Here is a 20,159-nt window from a genome sequence, read left to right as displayed (position 1 = left end):
GCAGAAATGCAATAAAGGAACTGAATTTTGAATAAATAAATAAGTAATTCATTGCAATTCCATAATTTTTTGACTAGTTCTAAAATCTTTTTGCATACATTGTAAATATTTTTCATAGCATTTCCAAAGTCTTCAGCCTCAGGTAGGATGAAAAGCATGAGATCAGAGCAACACACTTACTGTGTGCATGTATATCCACCTGCGGGAGACGGCAAGGACGACATTACAACAATCAAAAATAGATGTAAAACAACCTCTAAAGTAAGCCCGGTGCTCCCCGTCACGTTGAACTGGTTTCCAAAGCCATCTTTACTGTAAGTCCATAAGTTATCCACACAAAATGACATCTTACACTTATAGTTTTACTACAAAGTATACTTTTAAAATAATAATAACGTCATTTACAAAAAGTATGCAAATAGTTTGACCTGTCGACAGCCCTAATTTTGCACCACAGCCACATGACAAAAAAAGTTATTTTGGTAAATTGGTGGCAAATAGATGTTAACTAAAACTAAAACCATAAAAATGTGTTATTTGAAACAAACATTAACTAAAATAAAATATAGTTGCTTTATTTCAGTTAGTTGCCACAGAAACATGTTGCATCTTAGTCGAGTTTACCTTGAAGTACTTAAATTTAACCTTAAATAAACAAATAAAATAAATAATGATTCACCAGAAATCAAAAACACACAACGTGAAAGTCTTTTTATCCGTTTTATTAGAGTTGATTGGCACCAGTGTACCATAACTGAGTTCTCATTTTGCTACATTATTTTTTAAACAATCTGTACCATTCTGTGGCCAATCAGAAGCCGGGAGAGAAAATAAAGAGGAGGAAGAGGAAATGCTTTCATTTGCTGAAAGGTTTTGGCACCTTTGCACTTCTCATCAAGAATGCCCAAATGTAAGTCTCCAGACGTCATTCTTCCATCTTCATCAAACCATGTCATGCCTGAATTATGGGTTTAAACGCATAGCTTATATCAAAGAATGCACTGTTGTAGTCAGCAGCTGATGCTATTTAACACTTCTGGAGTCTCTCGGTCACATACAATACAATGTGAAGCAGATTCACCCCAAATGATCTTATAGGGATACTGTATACATGTGCAGCAAAGCTTAAACCAGTTCAGAACTGCAGTACTAGTTACACACTCCGAGAGTAAAACAAGCTGCGGTTTAGTCAAAACTGTGCTGAACTCTAATAAAGTGCCATAAACATGGATTCTAACTCCAAACTATTAAATATGTCTTAAAGTCAAAGACATCAATTACTATAGCCAAGCTTTATATTCATCGGGAAAAGTCACAAAAGTCAAGCAAAATGCACTGCTAAACAATTCTCAGTATTAACCGTTTCATATTTAGTATATTTAAATAGAGCAGTTATTATGTTAGACTCCAGGCGCTATTAGTGTTCTGTATGATCCATCATTTTTAAGATATTTTTGGAATATTGCATTTCCGATTTTGTTACTGCTTTGTAGCCCATTTTAACTGCGATGCCAATTTGTGGAGTCTAGAAATACAGAGCGCTAATAGTCGCCCGAAACACCCTTTACAAAAGACGCTTCAGTACAACATGCAACCCCATCCTTAGTTCTCACAAACAAAGAAAGAAATGAAAAACAATAAATAAAAAATGATATCAATTTGTATAAACAAACATAACATGTATTTTTACAAACAGAAAAGGCAAAATATAAAGTACACTGGAAAAAGCTGCCATGGACTCCTTCAAAGCGAACAGCAGTGACTAGTGTTCACAAGGTCATCGCACACATCTCAAGATCGGGGATAAGAGGAAAACATATTTTCATGGGGATAAAGCACACGCATCTGTCTCTCTCATAGCAAACACACATTCAGAAAGACAGGACTTCAAATTTAAATAGTTCATCCAAAAATGAAAATCTGCTGATAATTCACTCACCCTCAAACCATCCAAGATTAGGATGAGTTTGTGTCTCCAAATCTGATGAAGAAACATCCTCTACATCTTGAATGGCTGGTGGGCGAGTACATACTCAGCTAATTTAACATACTCAGTCCTTTACTTGCATGATTCTTTTCCCAATCAAGATTGTAGTATGAAATAGTAAGCGAGCGAATCTCAGTCAAAATTAATTCCAAATTTCAGAGAAGAAATTAGATTTCATCCCACCAAACACTTGTATGCATTTAGGAGGAACTTTGCTTAGTTATGAGATTATGATAAAAAAAATTTTTTTATTGAAAATCTGGTATAATCTAGTCATGTTTTGGTGGGATTCCCCAGATAACTGTTTCACAGCCCCAATGGTTGAGTTTTGAAACACTAGAGTAAGAACATTCAGAAGCAGGGCAGTGGGACTTTTAAGGCTCTTTTCTCAAGGGGAAGGAGCTTATTTAAGGATTCACATATAAAGATGAGCACTTCTGCAGACGCTTTGATGGGTCAGTGAAGATCAATACAGTTGTCATCAACTGTGCACAGGAAATGACATCACCAGTGGGGTCCAATACTAGGGTAAAACGCATATCCTGTTTCACAGATATGATGGAAGTGATATGTACCAAATAGATAAACTGAAGTTCATCATGTGGTGTGAACAGCAATGACCTTCATTTACTTCTTCATTTATAACATGTAAATACACTCAAAGGAGTCTGAGATAAATAGAGTCAGTTTCCATTAAATAAGTTTAAGACAGGCAGCAGAATAGACTAACAAATGCCTTCAGTGTGAACGAAGCGTCCCGCTCATCTCTGCTAAAGGTTGGGATAGATTCATCCCTGATGATGATGAGGGTGATGAAGAATGCATCAGGCTGTTTGGTCGTCTACCCTGTTTGATTAGGAACTTCACAGTAAAATGCTGTGAATATCTTGCAGAAGGGAGCGTGAGATGAGGATGGTTGATGAATGTTAGGTTTGTCAGTGAAGTCGTATGGAATCTCAGCATTATACAGTGAGTATCTGTACAGACTAGTGTGATAGTGAATAACACTGTGTAGTGTGCAAGTGTAGGAGAAGCATGGAGATAAGAGCTGCAGTCCAGACCAACGAAATCCAGACCGAAGACGATGATGTTATGGTTCCCCAAAAGTCATCCTTTTCTCCATAAACCAGAATTACAGACAGATCTGACGAGAGCTACCTTAATGAAGGATTGTTGGTTTCTCAGAGAATGGAGGGAGCGTATGGATGGATGGACTTTCAGGGTTGCTCTTCTTTCTTCTTTAGAGAAATGCGTTTCTTTCTGGCTGCAAGCATCTCGTAGAAGGGGTCCACGCTCACAGCAGATCTGAAACAAAAACACAAGATCATCTTAAACCTGTAAAGTCTACTGGATCATATTTGATACACATTTCTAAGGCCTCATTTTTCTGATAAAAGGGTTTCACACACAATCTACTCCATGCCTTCTGTCATCTAATGGTTTATCATTTTCTTTTTTAAGGTTTAAGCTCTTTTAGTGTAATTGTACAGCAGCTCAGCTTTACTTGATTCTCCATTTTCAAATAGTTGTATTTCAGCCAAATATTGTCTTATCCTAATAAACCATACATCAATGGAAATATGTAAATGTATTTTTAATTGACACTTGACACTTAAGAAATTGACATTAAATACACTAAAAGGTTTTGCGGTCCATGGTCACATTTCAGCATCTATACCAAATTGCATATTTTTTAGGGGTGTGACAATAAATCGATTCGTTGATTGATTCTGCAAAAGCATCACAATTCTCTCTTTAATCGAGTCTGAGCTTGGTTTTTAACAGGAGACGGCACTGCGTGCTTTAGATAAAGCCCTACTCTGCTAGCTTCCAGTTCCTTACACACACACCACTTGAATCTAAAATACTCATTTATAAAGTTCGAAAAGGTTGAAGTGAATTACAAGAGTGTGCACACACAGTGTTTACATTAATCACACATCATAAAAGCTGAGGTGCAAGTAACCCCTTACATTACTCATTAATTCTCTTCTTCGTGAGCATTTAAGTGTGTGGTTAAAAACTATCCTAGATAGCCACACTTCTGTTAATAAATAAACTCAGAATAAAAAATCTTATCAGTTTATAATCTCAATCTTAATATTTTTTATATTTGCATTGTTTTTTTCACATTGTTGTTTTGTATGTCAGCCTCAGCAGGGTTAAACATTATGTTGGGGAGGGACTTAAAAGCTTGTGAGCTCAAATCTACATTTTAAATGTGTATATCTGCTAAAATCATTTTTGTACCCAGAGGAGTTCACATACATCGTTCATCGCAGGAAATGCAAATGTACTTCAGTAATGCAAACACTCAGTCTGCAGTCTACTGCAGTCAGTGTGAATACATTTCCTTGTGTGCTCCTTAACTCTTTTACATGCTGTGTCCTCTGAGATCTTCATGAACCCCTCCAGCGCTGACGGTTTACTCACTTGATGCTGTGGATCCACTCGTCCTTCTCCTCCGGGGTGGGAGCTGAGATCCGGTACACCATGTGGTTTCCCTCCACCACTCGACCGTCGGCCTCAGTCTTACACGCTTTTATCAGCTGCCCGCGGTTATTAGGGATGTACAGCTCAAAACAGTTCTGCACAGAAAACACAATTCAATCAATAAGCAGAGCCCACAAACCATCTCTGATACAAAACCCAGCCCTAATGGTCAGTAAAGAAACCTGCAGTTAACCTATGAAAAGTTTCATGAAAATGTTTGAATGTGTTTAGCTGTGTAATGAGAACGTCAACAAACTTACTGGCTTTCTGGGATCTTCGACCTCTCGAATGCTCAGGTTCTCCAATGGTATGATGCCTCTGGGCTCCTTATCCTACACACACGCACACACACAGTCAGTACCATCTACTATGGGTCAATTTTTATTTTCCTTCTATTACATACACCACCTTGATATGAGTTTTCTGCTTACCAAGGCATCTATTTGCACAAAAAACTGTAAAATCAGTAATGTTATTACCATTTTAAATAGCTGTTTTATATGTGAATATCTGTTAAAATGTAATTTATTTCTGTGATCAAAGCTGTATTTTCAGCGTCATAACTTAAATCTTCAGAAATATGCTGATTTGCTGCTCAACAAACATTTGTGAATTTTATCAGTGTTGAAAACAGTTTTGTTGTCGATTATTTTGTGGAAACCATGATGCATTTTATTTTTCAGAATTTACAGATGAATTGAAAGTTCAAAAGAACAGCCCTATCTAATGAAAAGTAGCATTTATTAAAGTTGCTGCAGTTAAAAAGCTTGTAGTTGGATCTCGTGAGTGTGATGGCGGTCCGCTGCGAGGCAAGCCACCGCCTGTCCCAGACCCTGCCTTTTGGCACCCTTCGGATGCTGTAACTGGGTGTCCAGTCACCTCAAGGCCTGGAGCATTTACTTTTAAGAAGATTTGAATGTTCAAATCAGGCTGCCCGTCACCAATGAATATTGCAGCTAGGAAAAATGGAATAAGCCTCTGGTTCTATTTTGTGGGTTTCTGGTACCCGGGGCCATGATTAAGAGGGACGGCCGGGGCATTCATATTCATATTGAGATTAAGTTCTTGGACCGGCGCAATACGGATGAAATAGAAAGCATTTGCCGATAATGTTTTAATTAATCAAGAACGAAAGTGGAGGTTTGAAGACAATCAGATACCGTTGTAGTTCTGACAATAAATGATGCAAACCCGCAGCGTGCAGGAAACCACGATTCTTTGGGTGAAGGCTGCAAAGTTGCAAACCCGACCCGGACAGTCAGGACCTGAAGCACCGCTACACGTCACTTAAACACGCCCTTTACACGCCTCTCAGAACAACGTCATGCAACCTCATCATTTCACCATCATAGAGAATTTATCAGAAAACTAAGAAATAAGTCACTGGAACATGTGCGATCACAAAACGAACATGATAAAAGCGGCCGTTTGTTTGCATGCTTTGTTATATATTCAAATTCAAAAGCATCGATGTTTTAACTATACAATAAGTGATACATTGATCATATTGTTTTAATTTATCAGGACTCAAAATTAATCACACATAAATACACTTATTTCCATTTTATTTATTTATTTTTAACGCTCATGAAAATAGCCTGCTTATTCAGTCGAGTCTGTTTCTGTTTATTAGCCACAGGAGCCGTCACATTTAGAATGAATTATAATATATCTGTTTTTATAAAAGCTCCCGAACAAAATATTGGGCTATAAATTATTAGGCTATATTCTTTTATGAGAAAAAATTATTTTGTGAGAAAAACTCTCGAGACGATGCTTGTGACAGATAATATAAGTTTACTTAATAAATACACGATTGTGATAGAGAATAAGAAGCTGACGTCTGATTTCTTCAAGCGGTCATATTTTACCATGTTTACTATATGTTTAGCGTTCATATCTTTTTCATCGCTTATAAATATTTCTGCCTTGTATGGTGATTATAATCCACATTGGATCAAGTTATATCAAGCAAACACTCGCTGCTGACTGAAAGTGAGTTTTGAACTTGACTTATTTAAAAAAAAAAAGTGTTTAATGCTGGTGTTAAAGCTGTTATCTTTCTGAAATGATCCTCAGTGCAGACTTTCTATTTTTATAAAAGCTCCCAAACAAAAATCATTATTATATTTTGATGATATGCAACGTGGAGCTAAACAAACGAAACGAGACGACAGATAAAATGTACTTAATAAATTCACAATTGTAATAGAGAATAAGAAGCTGACGTCTGATTTTTCCAGCGGTCATATTTACCATGTTTAGGGTAACGTTAATGTTTAGCGTGCATAGTCTTTTACATCGCTTATAAATATTTCTGCCTTGTTTAGTGATTATAATTCACATCGGATCAAGTTATTTCAAACACTTGCTGCTAACTAAGAGTGAGTTTTGAGCTCAACTTATTTTAAAACATCTTTAATGCTGGTGTTAAAGCTGTTATCTTTCTGAAATGATCTGCGCTGAGCTCTCTAGACACGGAGAAACTCCGCCTTTGTTCATAACTCCTCCTCTAGCCCCAGCTGGCCCACTTTGGCCCAAGGTTTTCGTCGGGCCAAAAAACCCTGGCCGTTGGCCCCGAGGAAGCCCCGGCGAGGCACGATCAAGCCCCGGAAGTGACAGTGGAAATGTGACTGGCCCTGGCATGCACTAGCACGCCCGGTCCTAGCTCGATAGTGGAAACACGGCTAATGATAGCTCTTTCTCAATTCGGTGGGTGGTGGTGCATGACGTGTGTAACCTGTGCTGGACCCCGCTCCTTATTGGGTTTGGGAATTGAAAATTGAAACTATTTCCCATCAACAAGAATTCCCAGTAAGCGTGTGTCATAAGCTCGCATTGATTAAGTTCCTGCCCTTTGTACACACCGCCTGTCGCTACTACCGCTTGGATGGGGAAGCGCCTAGAAGACGATCAAACTTGACTATTGGGAGGAAGTAATAGTCATAACAAGGTTTCTGTAGGTGAACCTGCAGAAGAATCATTAAGGTTGGCTCGGGAAAGGCGAGACAAGGCTGTCTGAGATGAGGTTGGAGGACGGGGGCACTGGCGTGACCTCCACCCAAGAGAGAAACAAAAAGTCATGAAGGCAATGGCAGAAGGATCATTCGAGACATCCCTTCTCGCCCTCGTCCTATTGAACCGTGGGTTCATTTGCTGCTCTTTGGTTAACATTAGTTAATACAGTGGCTCTAAAATTCGCGCCCCACTGCTCTGCACATATTGTATGTCTCTCTTTGTAAACACAACTGATTCAGATAATCACCTCGTTAAAAGTGAGCTCCATGCATAAACTGTGTTCCGATTTACATGGTCTCTACACAGTGTTTACTGCTCCCTACTCCCTGAGCAAGGGAAATACGTTGAAGTTTACTTCACTTCGGAACATTCATTCATGGATACAAAATGTGCAGAGCAGTGGGCGCGAAGACTGTAATTGAGAACCGCTGAGTTAATCAGTAACTAGCATGAATTAACAATTTTTTTTGTTCATTTAAAAAAAAAAAAACTTTTTTAAAGTTAGTTAATACTAATATAAAAAATATTCATGTTCATTCATAATTACCTAAACTATGTAAGCTAAACTGCATAATTGACTGTTGTCCTTTGCCAGCGAGTTCCTAAATAGTTGTGTTTGTTTCAAATATCTTATATTACAGTACAATAAATTAATGTTCATTAATTTATTCTGTTTCACGTAAGGGTCCTAATTTTGATAAGACAAGTGTCACGACTTATTATCTTGCTTAATAAATAGTTAACTATTAGAAAAAATAGTTATATATATTAATAATGCAATATATTTGATAAAAATATGCACATGCATATAAGATAAAATATGACTACAAGGCTCTTGGACTTACTGTTGTGTACTCAAAGTAATAGAGGCAGTTATCAGTCAGAATGAACCATCGCCTCTTCCATGTCTTCACACGACCTCCTGAGAAAGAAGATTATACGGATTAGAGGTGTAAAACACACAAGAAATGAATCATTTCCTCTGTGTCAGACTGTTAATAAACTACACAGAAAGAAACATCTAGAGTATGCTGCCGTGAAAAACCCAACTAAACTAAATCAACTAGATTTCTAGGCCTGATGTAGGTCATGTTTGCTAGTCCAGAGCTCTTTGTCACGATGCTAGTGAGTTGTGAGCGATTGCCTGGTTAGTTGCTGTTGTTTACTGCTAAGAGTCAAAAGAGCTCATTTCCAAGACTCAAATGTGATGGTGCATCTGATCAGTAATAATGGGAAAAACACTGAATCTTTGAATCGACTGAATCAATTGCTCTGTGAAAATGATTCACCGTTTAGATGCATATGCTTTTATTTGTCAGAACAGTGCATAAACTCGTGCATAAAACATCTTTTAGAAACCAACTGAAGATGGATGGAAAGTGTAATATATTAAATGCAATTAACAAATCATCAAAGACCATTAATTATGAAGTCTGTATAATAAATTTTTATTAATCTAAAATGCGTGTATTGTTTGTTTTATGGACAGCTTGGTTAATCAGGCCAATAAGAGAATCATTTTATTATACAGACCATGTTTATAAAACCATGTATATTGTTAAGATGCTGTTGTGTACGTACCTCCTGAAGGGTGGACAGCACCAGCAGAGAAAATCACAGGTCAAGCAGAGCAGGAGCCACAAGAGGTGGGAAAAGTGAACGCGGGACGGATCACAGGAAACAGAAAGACAGAGAGACAGGAAGATTTAAAAGCTTTTAGTGCTTGAGAGATCACAGACAGGCCAAGCAGAAAGGGAGTAAATCTTTGAAAGTGCCTGAAAGTTTTTTATTATTATTTTGTTTGGGAAAATAGAGCAAAGAGCAGCAATGAAATAGCAAGAAATCATGCGACGGCAAGGACAGAGACACCCTGCCAACAACTTCTGTTAAACAGGAAGTACATCAGGAGGGACTCACCCAGTTTGAGGAGCCAGCCTTCTCTGTCCGGGTTGAAGAAAGTGTGCGTCAGGTCATTCCCATCATCCTCTGGGATCTTAAAGGGCTCGTTCTTGATGCTGTCATACAGATTCTGAAGAAAACACACACACTATTAGTAAATCATTAGTAAATCATGTGTTGTGATTTTTTTTTTTTCCTAAATCCTTTTTTTCTCAACATTTGTCTCTACATTTTTCACTTTTCTGGACTCCATTTAAATTGTAAATTTAAATATTATTTAATAAATAATATTTTTTTGTGATCAAAAAGCATATCTAATCCATTGAAATCATGAAGCTTCAACAACAATTTATGAAGTTTAAGACTTTTTGGTTTCCGTTCTAAAGATTTGATTAAACTGTAACAAATCAATTTAATTTCACAAAACTTTTACTATGCAATAATTTTTTACAAATGTTTACAATAATGGAATTTTGTGATTTATGTTGAAATTAAGGCAAAAAAAAATATTTCTTTATTATTTAAAAATGCAATTTTTAAATAATGCAAGATTTAATTACCTGTATACACCTACTTTTGATTTATTCACACCAAATATGCCAAATTCATTCCGTGAAGTACTTCAAATGTTATTTTTATGACTGGATTAAATTATTCCCTCTGTGCTTCTCGCATTACAGGAATCATTAACATTCATTATTTTAACATTGAAGAAATGCACACAGTTCAGTAGAGCACACTCACTCTGAGCAGCTCCTCGGGTAGATCTCCTCCGTCGTTGATGCCTCTGTTCATGCTGATGAAGCGCTCCACCGTGGGCTTGTCCCGCACGTTGGGGTTGTGCAGACTGGTGTTCAACATGATGATGGAAAACGACAGCACGTAACAGGTGTCTGTGAGGAGAACACAGAGTTTAAGGACTCGAAACAAACGCTCTAACAATCAAACACTCCTGAAGTAGCCACAGGTTTGTGGTCGACAAGTTCTGAGCTCTTCTTAGCGTGGGAGTGTGCATGAATTACACAAGCAGTCAAACCAGACATGCCTACACAATTATGACTATAGGATGTGCATATCTGAATAACGGTAAAGACATCCAAATCACACAAATGGGAGTGATGTTAGATGAAAGCCTCAGCCGCTGGTGTGTGTCTGTCTGACCTGTGCTCTGGAAGACTCCAGGATTGCAGTGACAGTATCTCTGTGCAAAGGCCTCCATCATCCTGTCGATCTTCTGAGCCTCGCCGGGCAAGCGGAAGCTCCACAGGAACTGCCTGCAGAAACACTCATGTATCAGGAACACAACCAAAACTTTAAGAACAATTGGAAAAACAACCAGATTTTGAAAGAAAACCAAATAAGGAAGAGCTCTCTAGATCTTATATGTGACCCTGGAGCACAAAAACGGTCTTAAGTGTCAATTTTTCCAAACATCCACATGAATTCTAAGTAATGCATATTACTAATCAAAAATTAAGTTTTGATATATTTACGGTAGGAAATTAAAAAAATATCTCAATGGAACGTGATCTTTACTTAATGTCCTATTGGTTTTTGACATAAAAGAAACATCAATAATTTTGACCCATACAATGTATTGTTGGCTATTGCTACAAATTTACCCCAGAGACTTCAGACTGGTTTTGTGCTCCAGGGACACACATGAAGAAACACCCCAAAAGGCTACAGAGATGAAGATCTGCTGACTTACCGAAGTGCTTGTACCAAGTTCAGATCCGTGAATTCGTGAAGATCAACAAAAGCCTGCAACACTTTAATATTGAAGTCATCTCTGAAAGAGAGAGCGAGAGGAATAGTTTAAGGACATCTCGGTTTATAATAGGTTTGTTTCTGACTAAACATAAGCAGCAGGGATTGACTAATCAACAATCAGCTACAGGTCTGGTGAGATCGAGTCGAGCAGAGCACTTTTACATTGTTTCAAAACAGCTTTATAAATGAGAGCTGAGCAATAATATAGCAATGATTCTTAGAGCTGTTCTTCAGCTGTTAGATGGTTTGCCGTTTAAAACAACAGAAATATCAAACAGCTGCTTTTTCACCAAATAGAAACTTCCTTGATACCGATATGAACTCACAGTACCTTTCCCCCAGATAGTCTCCTATTGCTGTTTTATTGAGTCCTTCTCCTTTGTAGAGAAACTGAGCTATGTCCTCTGGAGTGTGTCTGAGAAGCTCGTTCTCCACAAGGAATACAATACCCTGCCAAACAGACCATGGAGGAAAACAAACAAACACAACAAGATTTAATGCAGAGGTTTAACATTAAATTACATTATATATTCGCCCCAAATCATTCATCAAAACCTTTGTCTTTTTGTGGCTCTAATAAAACTATAATATAGTTCACTCTTTTTCATTTGCTCCGTTTTTTAAAACACTGAACTTCAAACTTATTTTTGCCTTGGGTCTATTTGGTGAATAAACTGTTTCAGAGCACTGTTGAGTTGAACGTGACGCGTCTGGAGTGTGTGTGATACCGATACAGCGCTGCTCTTTTATTTTGATTAGATAATCATTAAGAGTTAGAAACAGTTAAAGTGTGAGAGTATACATTGTGCTGGTATAATTGTAGGGCTCTATGTTTTCCTGTGATGCAGAAAACCTATTTGATCTTGATTAAATGTTAATAAAACGAACTAATACTTTTATTTAACAATGACAACATTTGTTCCATTTCAAATAAAAGCTTTTTTTTTTCTTTTTAGTCACCACAGAAATAAATTGCATCACAGTTTCCACATAAATAATAATCAGCACAACTGTTTTCAACATTGATAATAATCAGAAATGTTTCTTGAGCAGAAAATCATCATATTAGAATGATTTCTGAAGATCATGTGACACTGAAGACTGGAGGAATGATGCTGAAATAAATGCACATCACAGAAATAAATGACACTTTACAATATAGTCATTATTTTATTTTAAAATGTAATAATATTTCATATTTCGCAGTATTACTGGTTTTACTGTATTTTTTGCAGCCTTGTTGCGCATAAAAGACTTTTTAAAAACATTACCCAAACTTCTTAAGGCTAGTGTATGTGTATATTATATATATATATATATATATATATATATATATATATATATATATATATATATATATATATTAAAATGCAACCATGTGATATTAATATTGCAGGTTAAAAAATGGCACACTGTTTTTTCTTTTTTAAAACAGGTTGGTTTACCTTTTTCGGGTCCATGTTGAATTTCTTCCTCCCCATGGCCACATGACGATTCTTCTGTAATGTTTTACTACAAAAAAACAGAGAGGAGATCAATCTTGTTTTCATGTTTCGGGTGTGAAACACAAGACTGCCTCTGAGTGTCCTACAAACCTACAGCATGTAAAGTTTAAGTTCATGTCAATGAGGGCTGAGAGATAACGTGTGTGTGCTTTTATCTCAGTGTTATTGGAGAACTAAATAAAGCAAACACTGGAGCAACCACCAGCAGCACAAACGGGTTCCCGTCCATGTGAGACTGACCTGCCCTCCGTGCTGCTCTCCAGCCCCTCCACCTCTATGATGGCTTCCCTCAGCTCCTCCTTCAGCCGCTGGATCTCCAGAAGCAGCGCCCCCTTCCTGCGCCGGATCTCCTCCAGCTCGGAGCGCTCCTCTGGGCTCAGGTCTGCTGGGACTGTGGAAGGAACGAAAGAGGAATCAAATGAGGACAAAGGGTCCTGGAGAGGCATATGAGTTCTACATCCATACATCTTTCACACAAATTCACACAGTTTCCCACAATAACATTCTCTCGTTTTCCTGCTGAGGTGGATATATTCTGTAATTGCTGGCCTGTGTCTAATAGCACACATGCACAGGGCCGTTTATCTGCGTGCTAGCGGAGGACTCTTACGACACCAGCTGGAGGTTAAAGAGAGCAGGCCGGGACAGAACAGAGCCAAACCCACAGCGGCTCAGAAAGCAGCGCTGCAGGCAGAGACACATACTCTGACGCTCCCCGCAAAACACATTCCACAATCTCCAGATCAGATCCTCAAGCTAATCGCTTAAAATAAAAAACCTGCTGCTATTAGCTTCTGCTTTCTGAACAGAGTCGGTGATATACAGAACATTGCATTTTTCTACTTAATACGATTTTTTTCCATTGCACTTCAAAACATAAGCATGACCATTTCACGTTAAATTTGGACATTTGAAATTAAACCGGTTTCAAGTATTTTAATTTAAAAAGGTACAAAATAAGCCATCACTTATTCTAAACAGCAGCTGCAAAAATGTCAAATGTCAAAAGACTCAATTTCTAATAAATGTCTGTTTTGCCATTTGAACCTATTTTTGTTCTTTAAGTTTAAAATAATATTTTTTAAAAATTATAAATCACCTGAATCTGTAAATGTCTCAATATTTGGGTTTTGTCTCAATTCTAAATTTGGATTCTTGATATATTTAGTAAATCCCAAAATACCATCAATCTCTTACCTCACTTCCAGCATTTCCATTAAAAAACTAATTGAAAAAATATATATTCTAAAAAAGCAGTTACAAAATTTTTAATAATAATAATAATAATATAAATAATAATAATAATAATAATAATAATAATAACAATACACAGAGTAACAATTACAAAAAAATCTGTAAATTCTGGTTATTCAGTTGATTTAATCCGCCATATTTTGTAAAATCTGCAAATTCTAAATTTGTAAACATACTTTATTATTATTTTTTTTTTCTGAGAATGTCTTGGAGCTTCAAGAACAAACCCCAGCAGCATCATTCAAACTCTTGAGCTTCACCTGAAGAAGGCAAACCGACTGTACAAACCCTCACAGATCAGTGACACTTCTCTACTGACCCTATCACAGGTTTAATGTGCTCTCAGACTCGTACATGTCACTATACACAGGCCTCCAGCTAATCTTCAAGATCTTCCAGTAAACCATGAAGAATGCAGACTGATGATGACAAGACAGATGACAAGCAAAACTGAGCTGGATCCTAGACTGAAACATCCTCCCAAAAGATGAAGAACCGCTGTAAAATATCACATAGTGTCTCTAAGAAACTGTGAATCACAGATTAATGTATTCAATCTCTGGTCACATTACAGATGTAAACACTTGAGACAGGCCAGGCAGTAATGAATCCTGCTGATGAGCTGAATGATCTACTGTAGCGTCAGAGACGATTGTAAACAGCTGACAGAAGAGTTTAAACCTTCACAAGACCCCGAGCATCCTTCTACGTGAAGCTCGTGAGAAGAAGACAGTCGCGATGCGGCACTAAAGACACCGCAAAACCAGCTTCACTTACTGTAGTCCACATCATCCATTCTGGGGGCTTTGCTTTTAGGCATATATGTGTCGGAATCGAGTGTCATTCAATAACCGAGAGATATGGATATATTAAAATATACCCCACAAACGAAAAGGAAATAAATAAATAACTAGGCGGAGGACCGAAAGGACTCAGACAAAGGAGGAGTTGAGAGCGGAAGTTGCGTGAGTCAGCCAGTAAAGTACACGACCCGGAACGGCGGCCATCTTGGTAAGGGCTTTTTCTGTTTAGTTCGTGAACAAAAACATTTATGAATATTATTCAGTAATGCAATTTATTTACTGTAATTAACTTTATTATTACTATAATTATTATTTTGTAATTCATCTATGGCCTCCTCTACTTAGATCAGCTAGCAGACCTGCTTATCGAGAAACACAAAAGCAGGGGTATAAACCATGATCTATAATATACAGATCAGTGGTATAAACAGATGAATAGCTGGAGTGGTTAGTTTAGAGAATGCAACACAACACACTGTCCTAAAATAATCAGATTATAAGGTATATAATTAAGTCGTCACAATATGTTACAGTCTGTGGGTGTATTATATTTAGCCAGAGATTAATGAATATGAGCCAGAGGAGGAAGAACAATTCAGATTTCTTTCTCATGTTTACATCTTTGGGAGTTTTTACAGGCCATTAATGCCATTGGATCGCTCACTTGGGTTTTTGGCCTTTCTTAAGCTAATTTTTGAGAATATGTGGCATAACACTAGCTGTATCAAGAGCCTGATGATTTATGGAAATGGAAATTACTGTCACATTTGCTGATATGTGTAGTTATGCAGCACTTTGCCTTGATAACAATAAATAATTTCCCGTTTGCCTATAAAAATTCACATTCTGAGCAACTGTATGATGGTGTTATGTGTTCTAGGCTATATACGATTTTATATATGAAATTACCACAACACAGCTTCGTTCTGAGAGAACAAAATGTATTTATTTCCAAACGTTCTAAATTCTTGTAAAAAAATAAAAAATAATAAAATAAAATAAATAGGGTTGGCAAGGCTTAAAATCATAAATATTTTGCAATTCTTAAAAAAAAAGTGATCTCAGACTTCAGTAACAGTTCAATATGATAATAAAAACACTACATATCAAGTATAACATTGAAATAACAAAAATATCATAACTGACAAGTTACGTTGTAACTATAAGTCAGTACCAGATATTACAGAAGATTATGAAGCTTGATTTTTCATCATGTAATACTATAAACTAAATGAGAACCAAAAGTAAAAATAGTTTTTGAAACAATACAGTACCTGGAATTTGGGTTCCGTGTAAATTAAAAAAAAAAAAGCACCATGAAAAAATGTGTGGTCATACATGTGTGTATTATTCAGCCTTGTTCTCTAACACCTTAGTGTTTTACTCTGAATCTATCGGAATAATGATTGTTTTTATGTAGGGCACTTGGTATTACAGGGATCTCCCGACTGGAAAAGCCTATAGACACTAACCATAGGGAACAAAGACAGGGCACCTAACATAGAGCCCAGTTGCACCACAGCTCCACACCACACGAGGGCGCTGTGACCTTCATCTCTCAGGATCACTCCAATAATCACCTTCACATAGGACAAAGTCAGGACAAATATGACCCAGGTCATGACCTTAAGATGAAGGGAGAAAGAGAAAACAGAGATTATGTCAGTTTTGTTGCCCTCGCATTGCATTTGTTCTGAAGTATGTAGTACCATTCATTGTATGTAGTATAAATACAGATTACATTTTTTTTTTATATAAATGTAGTAAGATTTGTTACCTACAGTGTTAAAATAAAAAGGTTATAAACAGGGGCTTTTGCAGTGATTCCATAGAATAATCATTTGTGTGAAGAACATTTTAGTGATCTAAATAATCTTTTTTTTCCACTATAAAGGACCTTTTATGCAATGGAAAGGTTCTATGGATGTTAAAGGTTCTTTGTTGAACTGCTGATGCTAATACATAACCTTTATTTTAAGAGTGTAAAGTCCTATGCTCTTTTGAATTCCGTAAAACAAAGTAACAGTGCCAGTAAATGTACTTTACAGTCACATTTACAGGTCCGAATTGTTATGCTTGACAAGCAGAAAGCATGTGTGTGAGTCTTACGATGAGTGCTGGTCCTAGGTCATGATTGATCAGCAAAGGACAAGGGCTAAGTGCTGCCATGGCCATTATATATGCTCCAAACCCTGTGCCGGTCACTGTCATAACCCCCATCAGCACCAGAGACCTTTAACATGAGTAAAGAGAGTTAGATTTGTCAGCCAATCAAATGTAATTCAGACATGGAATAACTGCATGAATCTGTCTAATAATTGTTCTGACCTGATTGGCACGAACATGGCAATGAAACAAGCCACTGGATTGGCTACTGAAGACAAAGTGGCTGCTAGATGATAGGCCTGATTTCCATATGGCAAACAGGAGTAAGACTGGACTGAGGGCAGGACTGCATTGGTCAATGCATTGACCCAGGCCAGAACTAGAAAAATATATACCAGCTCTGTTCTGCTGTAGGTTCCTTTTCCAAATGAACTGCGTCGTTTTATCTCTTGGCCTTCTGGAAAATCCAACATGGGCCTTTGCTCTGGAGTTTCATTATTTGGGGCCTGGCTCATATCAATCTTCTCCAACCGCTGAGAATCATCAATATAGCCTTTGCTCTTGTGTTCCCTCGCCACTGCTGGGTGGAAGTTGAGTAACAAGAAAGCGCCCAAGCACACCATCATCATCGCACTGAGGAACAGGAAGAAACCCTGTGCGGAGAAGTTGGCCGGTTGGTAGTGTGCCTGCAGTTCTCCATCGAAGCCCCAGGATGAGTTCCCCATGCTAAAGTTTGCATTAACACTGGCATTTTTGCAGTGGACCACCCCTACGCCTTGGATAAGAGCCACCAGTGCTGGGACCAGGCCACTTAGACCCTCTCCAATGAAGTAGGTGGTGAGATACCGAGGCTGCAGACGCATCATGAAGGGTAGAAAGGTGACGGATGAGGTGCAGTCCACCACAGACAGCAGGAAGCTGAGGGACAGTAAGGCAGCACTGTGTTTGTCTCCTCCAATAGTAAGTGTGCAGTTCCAGAGGAATGCCATGAGGAAGGTGGCCACCACACCAACCGTTACGATCGTGTAGATAACCGGCCGCTCGTCCAGCACGCCCGGTCTGAAGCGGTGCATGAGCGTGATGAAGAGAGGCCCGATGTTAGCCGTCTGGATAATGATTGTGAGGTAGGAGGGAAGGTACCAACCCTCAGGAATGGAGGGGACGATCAGAGGTAGCTCCACCCACATCCCATTAATAGCCACCCATGATCCGATGCCAAAGAGGCAGGCCAACACGTGTGTGAACAGCGACATGATGAAGACACTGAGGTCCACACACCAAAAAGGCAACTCGCTTTTATAAGTAATCTGAAAGAATGAAGTACAGGGAAACTAATTAGTTTTACAATAACCCATCAATTTCTTTGACTTAAAATTGCTGTTTTGCTCATCATTTAAACTTAAATACATTTGATATAATGGCACAATACTACTTTAACACTGTACTGTGCAAAACAGAGAAGAGAATATTCAAGGACAGAATCTGAGCAGCCTCAAATTTCAGATTTCATGCTCAATGCCACAATGGTGCAGGAATAAAACTTTATTCATGGCCGGGAGCCCACTGGTGGTATCATAGATACATGTTCTTTGATCTGAGCATCCTTAGTCTGCACTTTTCTGAATATTCTGGATTAAACACACCCTTTTTAAACCATTACATAAAATATTTCCATCACAATCTGTTTTAGCATCCAGGGTAGTGTTTCCGATACAACAATGCAAACCACTTTAGTACGATGCATCATGTGGAGAAATTAACTAGTTGCAACTCTTTCCTGAAACGGTCATGATGTAGTCACACATTTGTCATTTCAACTATGTTGGTTCAACAAAAGGTTTAGGTGGTGAAGTAATAACTTTGATTCAGAATCACAATTAATGTCAGATAATTTAAGTTAATTTACACAAACAGCAGAAAACCATTCATTTTTTTGAAATCACGCTAACATAATTGGAATATAATTTACTCTAGTATGCATGAGGTTCATTTTGTCAACAGCTTCTTGCACAATGTAGTTTCTCTGAGATGCTGCTCTTACGAACACTATTTCTCTTCCCCATAGTTTTGCTTTATCTGATGTTTGATTCAGCACAGGATCACAAAAATCCTTACATAATACTCTGGGGTTCCCTTATGCATTTATGCACATGCACACTCTTTATAAACAGCTTATATGCTAAAATGTATGGATTTAAATGTATTTAAACCAAATGAAGGACATCAAATGAACAACATGTTACCTTGCTTATCATTCCCAAGAGCATGATCTATTTAAGTCCACATGTCATACTTAAAGAATCTAGTCTTTTAACCACAGGTTGAGGGATGTAAATCCAACCACACAAGTTTGCTATGTGTTTTGCTAATGTTTGTTGGAACTATGGCAATACCGAATTTAGTAATGCCAGAAGTCAAGTTTGTAGTTGGCTAACAATGCTTTAGAAAACCAACCCAAAGATGACCATTCTTGAAGAGTTTAGCTCCAGCATAACTACAACACACTAGAAGTTTCCCGAAGACCTTGATTAGATGTTTCAGATGTGTTTTATTAGGGCTGGAGCTAAATTCTGCCAGAAAGTAGCCCTCAGGGAACAAGATTGGACATAACTATGGATAGTGACATTTGCCTTTGCATGCATAAGTAATTACATGATGTGTATGTGTGTGTGTGTGTATATATATATATATATATATATATATATATATATATATATATGTAATTTTCTCAATTGTATTTACTTCCCTTAAGGAAGTCACATTTTTACTGCTATTGAATTTCTGCAGTTCTCTATTATGTTTCTGTTTCACATGACCTTTCCCAACCAAACTTACAGTACTAGAGTACAAAAGCCCCTCAGATTACACAGAAATTCAGCAGACTTAATACTACACCAACCGTTCCAGTATTTACCACCTTCCTTGTTCTATGACATAAATGTTATGATCTATTCACCCCAATCACAATAACCAGTTTGTGCTCATACCAGTGGCTGACGACTCTTCAGTGCCCTTGAATCTCCTTTTGGCTCTTTGGTTTACAGAACACCACTTTTAGTGCACTAAACAGGATAATCACAAACACACAAACATACACATTGCACCTGATTCTCCTGAGGTTTCAGTACATTCTGAGAGCAGTTTAATCAGCCTTCTCTGTTTTTCTCGCTCTTTATATTCCCGTTGGCTCTGAATTCACCTGATGGTATGAGCATGCAGGAGCGAGCTGTGTGAAGCAGGGGTCCTTTATTCCAGTGGGCTAACATTAAAGCATGTGCTCGGCTGACCGTCGGAGGGTGAACAGGGAAGGCGAGAGTAAGC

The 20,159-nt window shown here is 37.8% G+C and overlaps 2 protein-coding genes across 4 annotated transcripts; both read right to left on the bottom strand.

The window, feature by feature from the left end:
* Positions 1 to 707: 707 nt before the first annotated feature.
* LOC128030979 (cytohesin-2) lies at positions 708 to 14,890 on the bottom strand. Its single transcript, XM_052619093.1, has 12 exons — positions 14,707 to 14,890; positions 12,916 to 13,066; positions 12,616 to 12,682; positions 11,502 to 11,620; positions 11,109 to 11,189; positions 10,559 to 10,671; positions 10,142 to 10,290; positions 9,416 to 9,527; positions 8,344 to 8,420; positions 4,741 to 4,812; positions 4,421 to 4,575; positions 708 to 3,292 (listed from the first exon to the last, which is right to left on the bottom strand). Exons 1-12 carry the CDS (start codon positions 14,771 to 14,773, stop codon positions 3,205 to 3,207), a joined length of 1,251 nt encoding a protein of 416 aa, XP_052475053.1. The 5' UTR covers positions 14,774 to 14,890; the 3' UTR covers positions 708 to 3,204.
* Positions 14,891 to 16,026: 1,136 nt separating this feature from the next.
* On the bottom strand, positions 16,027 to 20,159 carry LOC128030978 (solute carrier family 52, riboflavin transporter, member 3-B-like). 3 transcript variants are annotated; one of them, XM_052619090.1, is made up of 4 exons: positions 19,934 to 20,159; positions 17,061 to 18,145; positions 16,842 to 16,965; positions 16,027 to 16,357 (listed from the first exon to the last, which is right to left on the bottom strand). In XM_052619090.1, exons 2-4 carry the CDS (start codon positions 18,089 to 18,091, stop codon positions 16,145 to 16,147), a joined length of 1,368 nt encoding a protein of 455 aa, XP_052475050.1. In that variant the 5' UTR covers positions 18,092 to 18,145; positions 19,934 to 20,159; the 3' UTR covers positions 16,027 to 16,144. The 3 variants fall into 3 exon arrangements, with proteins under 3 accessions (XP_052475050.1, XP_052475049.1, XP_052475052.1); XM_052619089.1 differs by having other exon boundaries at positions 19,943 to 20,159; XM_052619092.1 differs by having other exon boundaries at positions 20,038 to 20,144.

Source organism: Carassius gibelio, chromosome A16 (genome assembly GCF_023724105.1).
Source record: "Carassius gibelio isolate Cgi1373 ecotype wild population from Czech Republic chromosome A16, carGib1.2-hapl.c, whole genome shotgun sequence".
NCBI classification, from domain to species: Eukaryota; Metazoa; Chordata; class Actinopteri; order Cypriniformes; family Cyprinidae; genus Carassius; species Carassius gibelio.
This window is presented reverse-complemented; position numbering and strand designations above follow the sequence as displayed.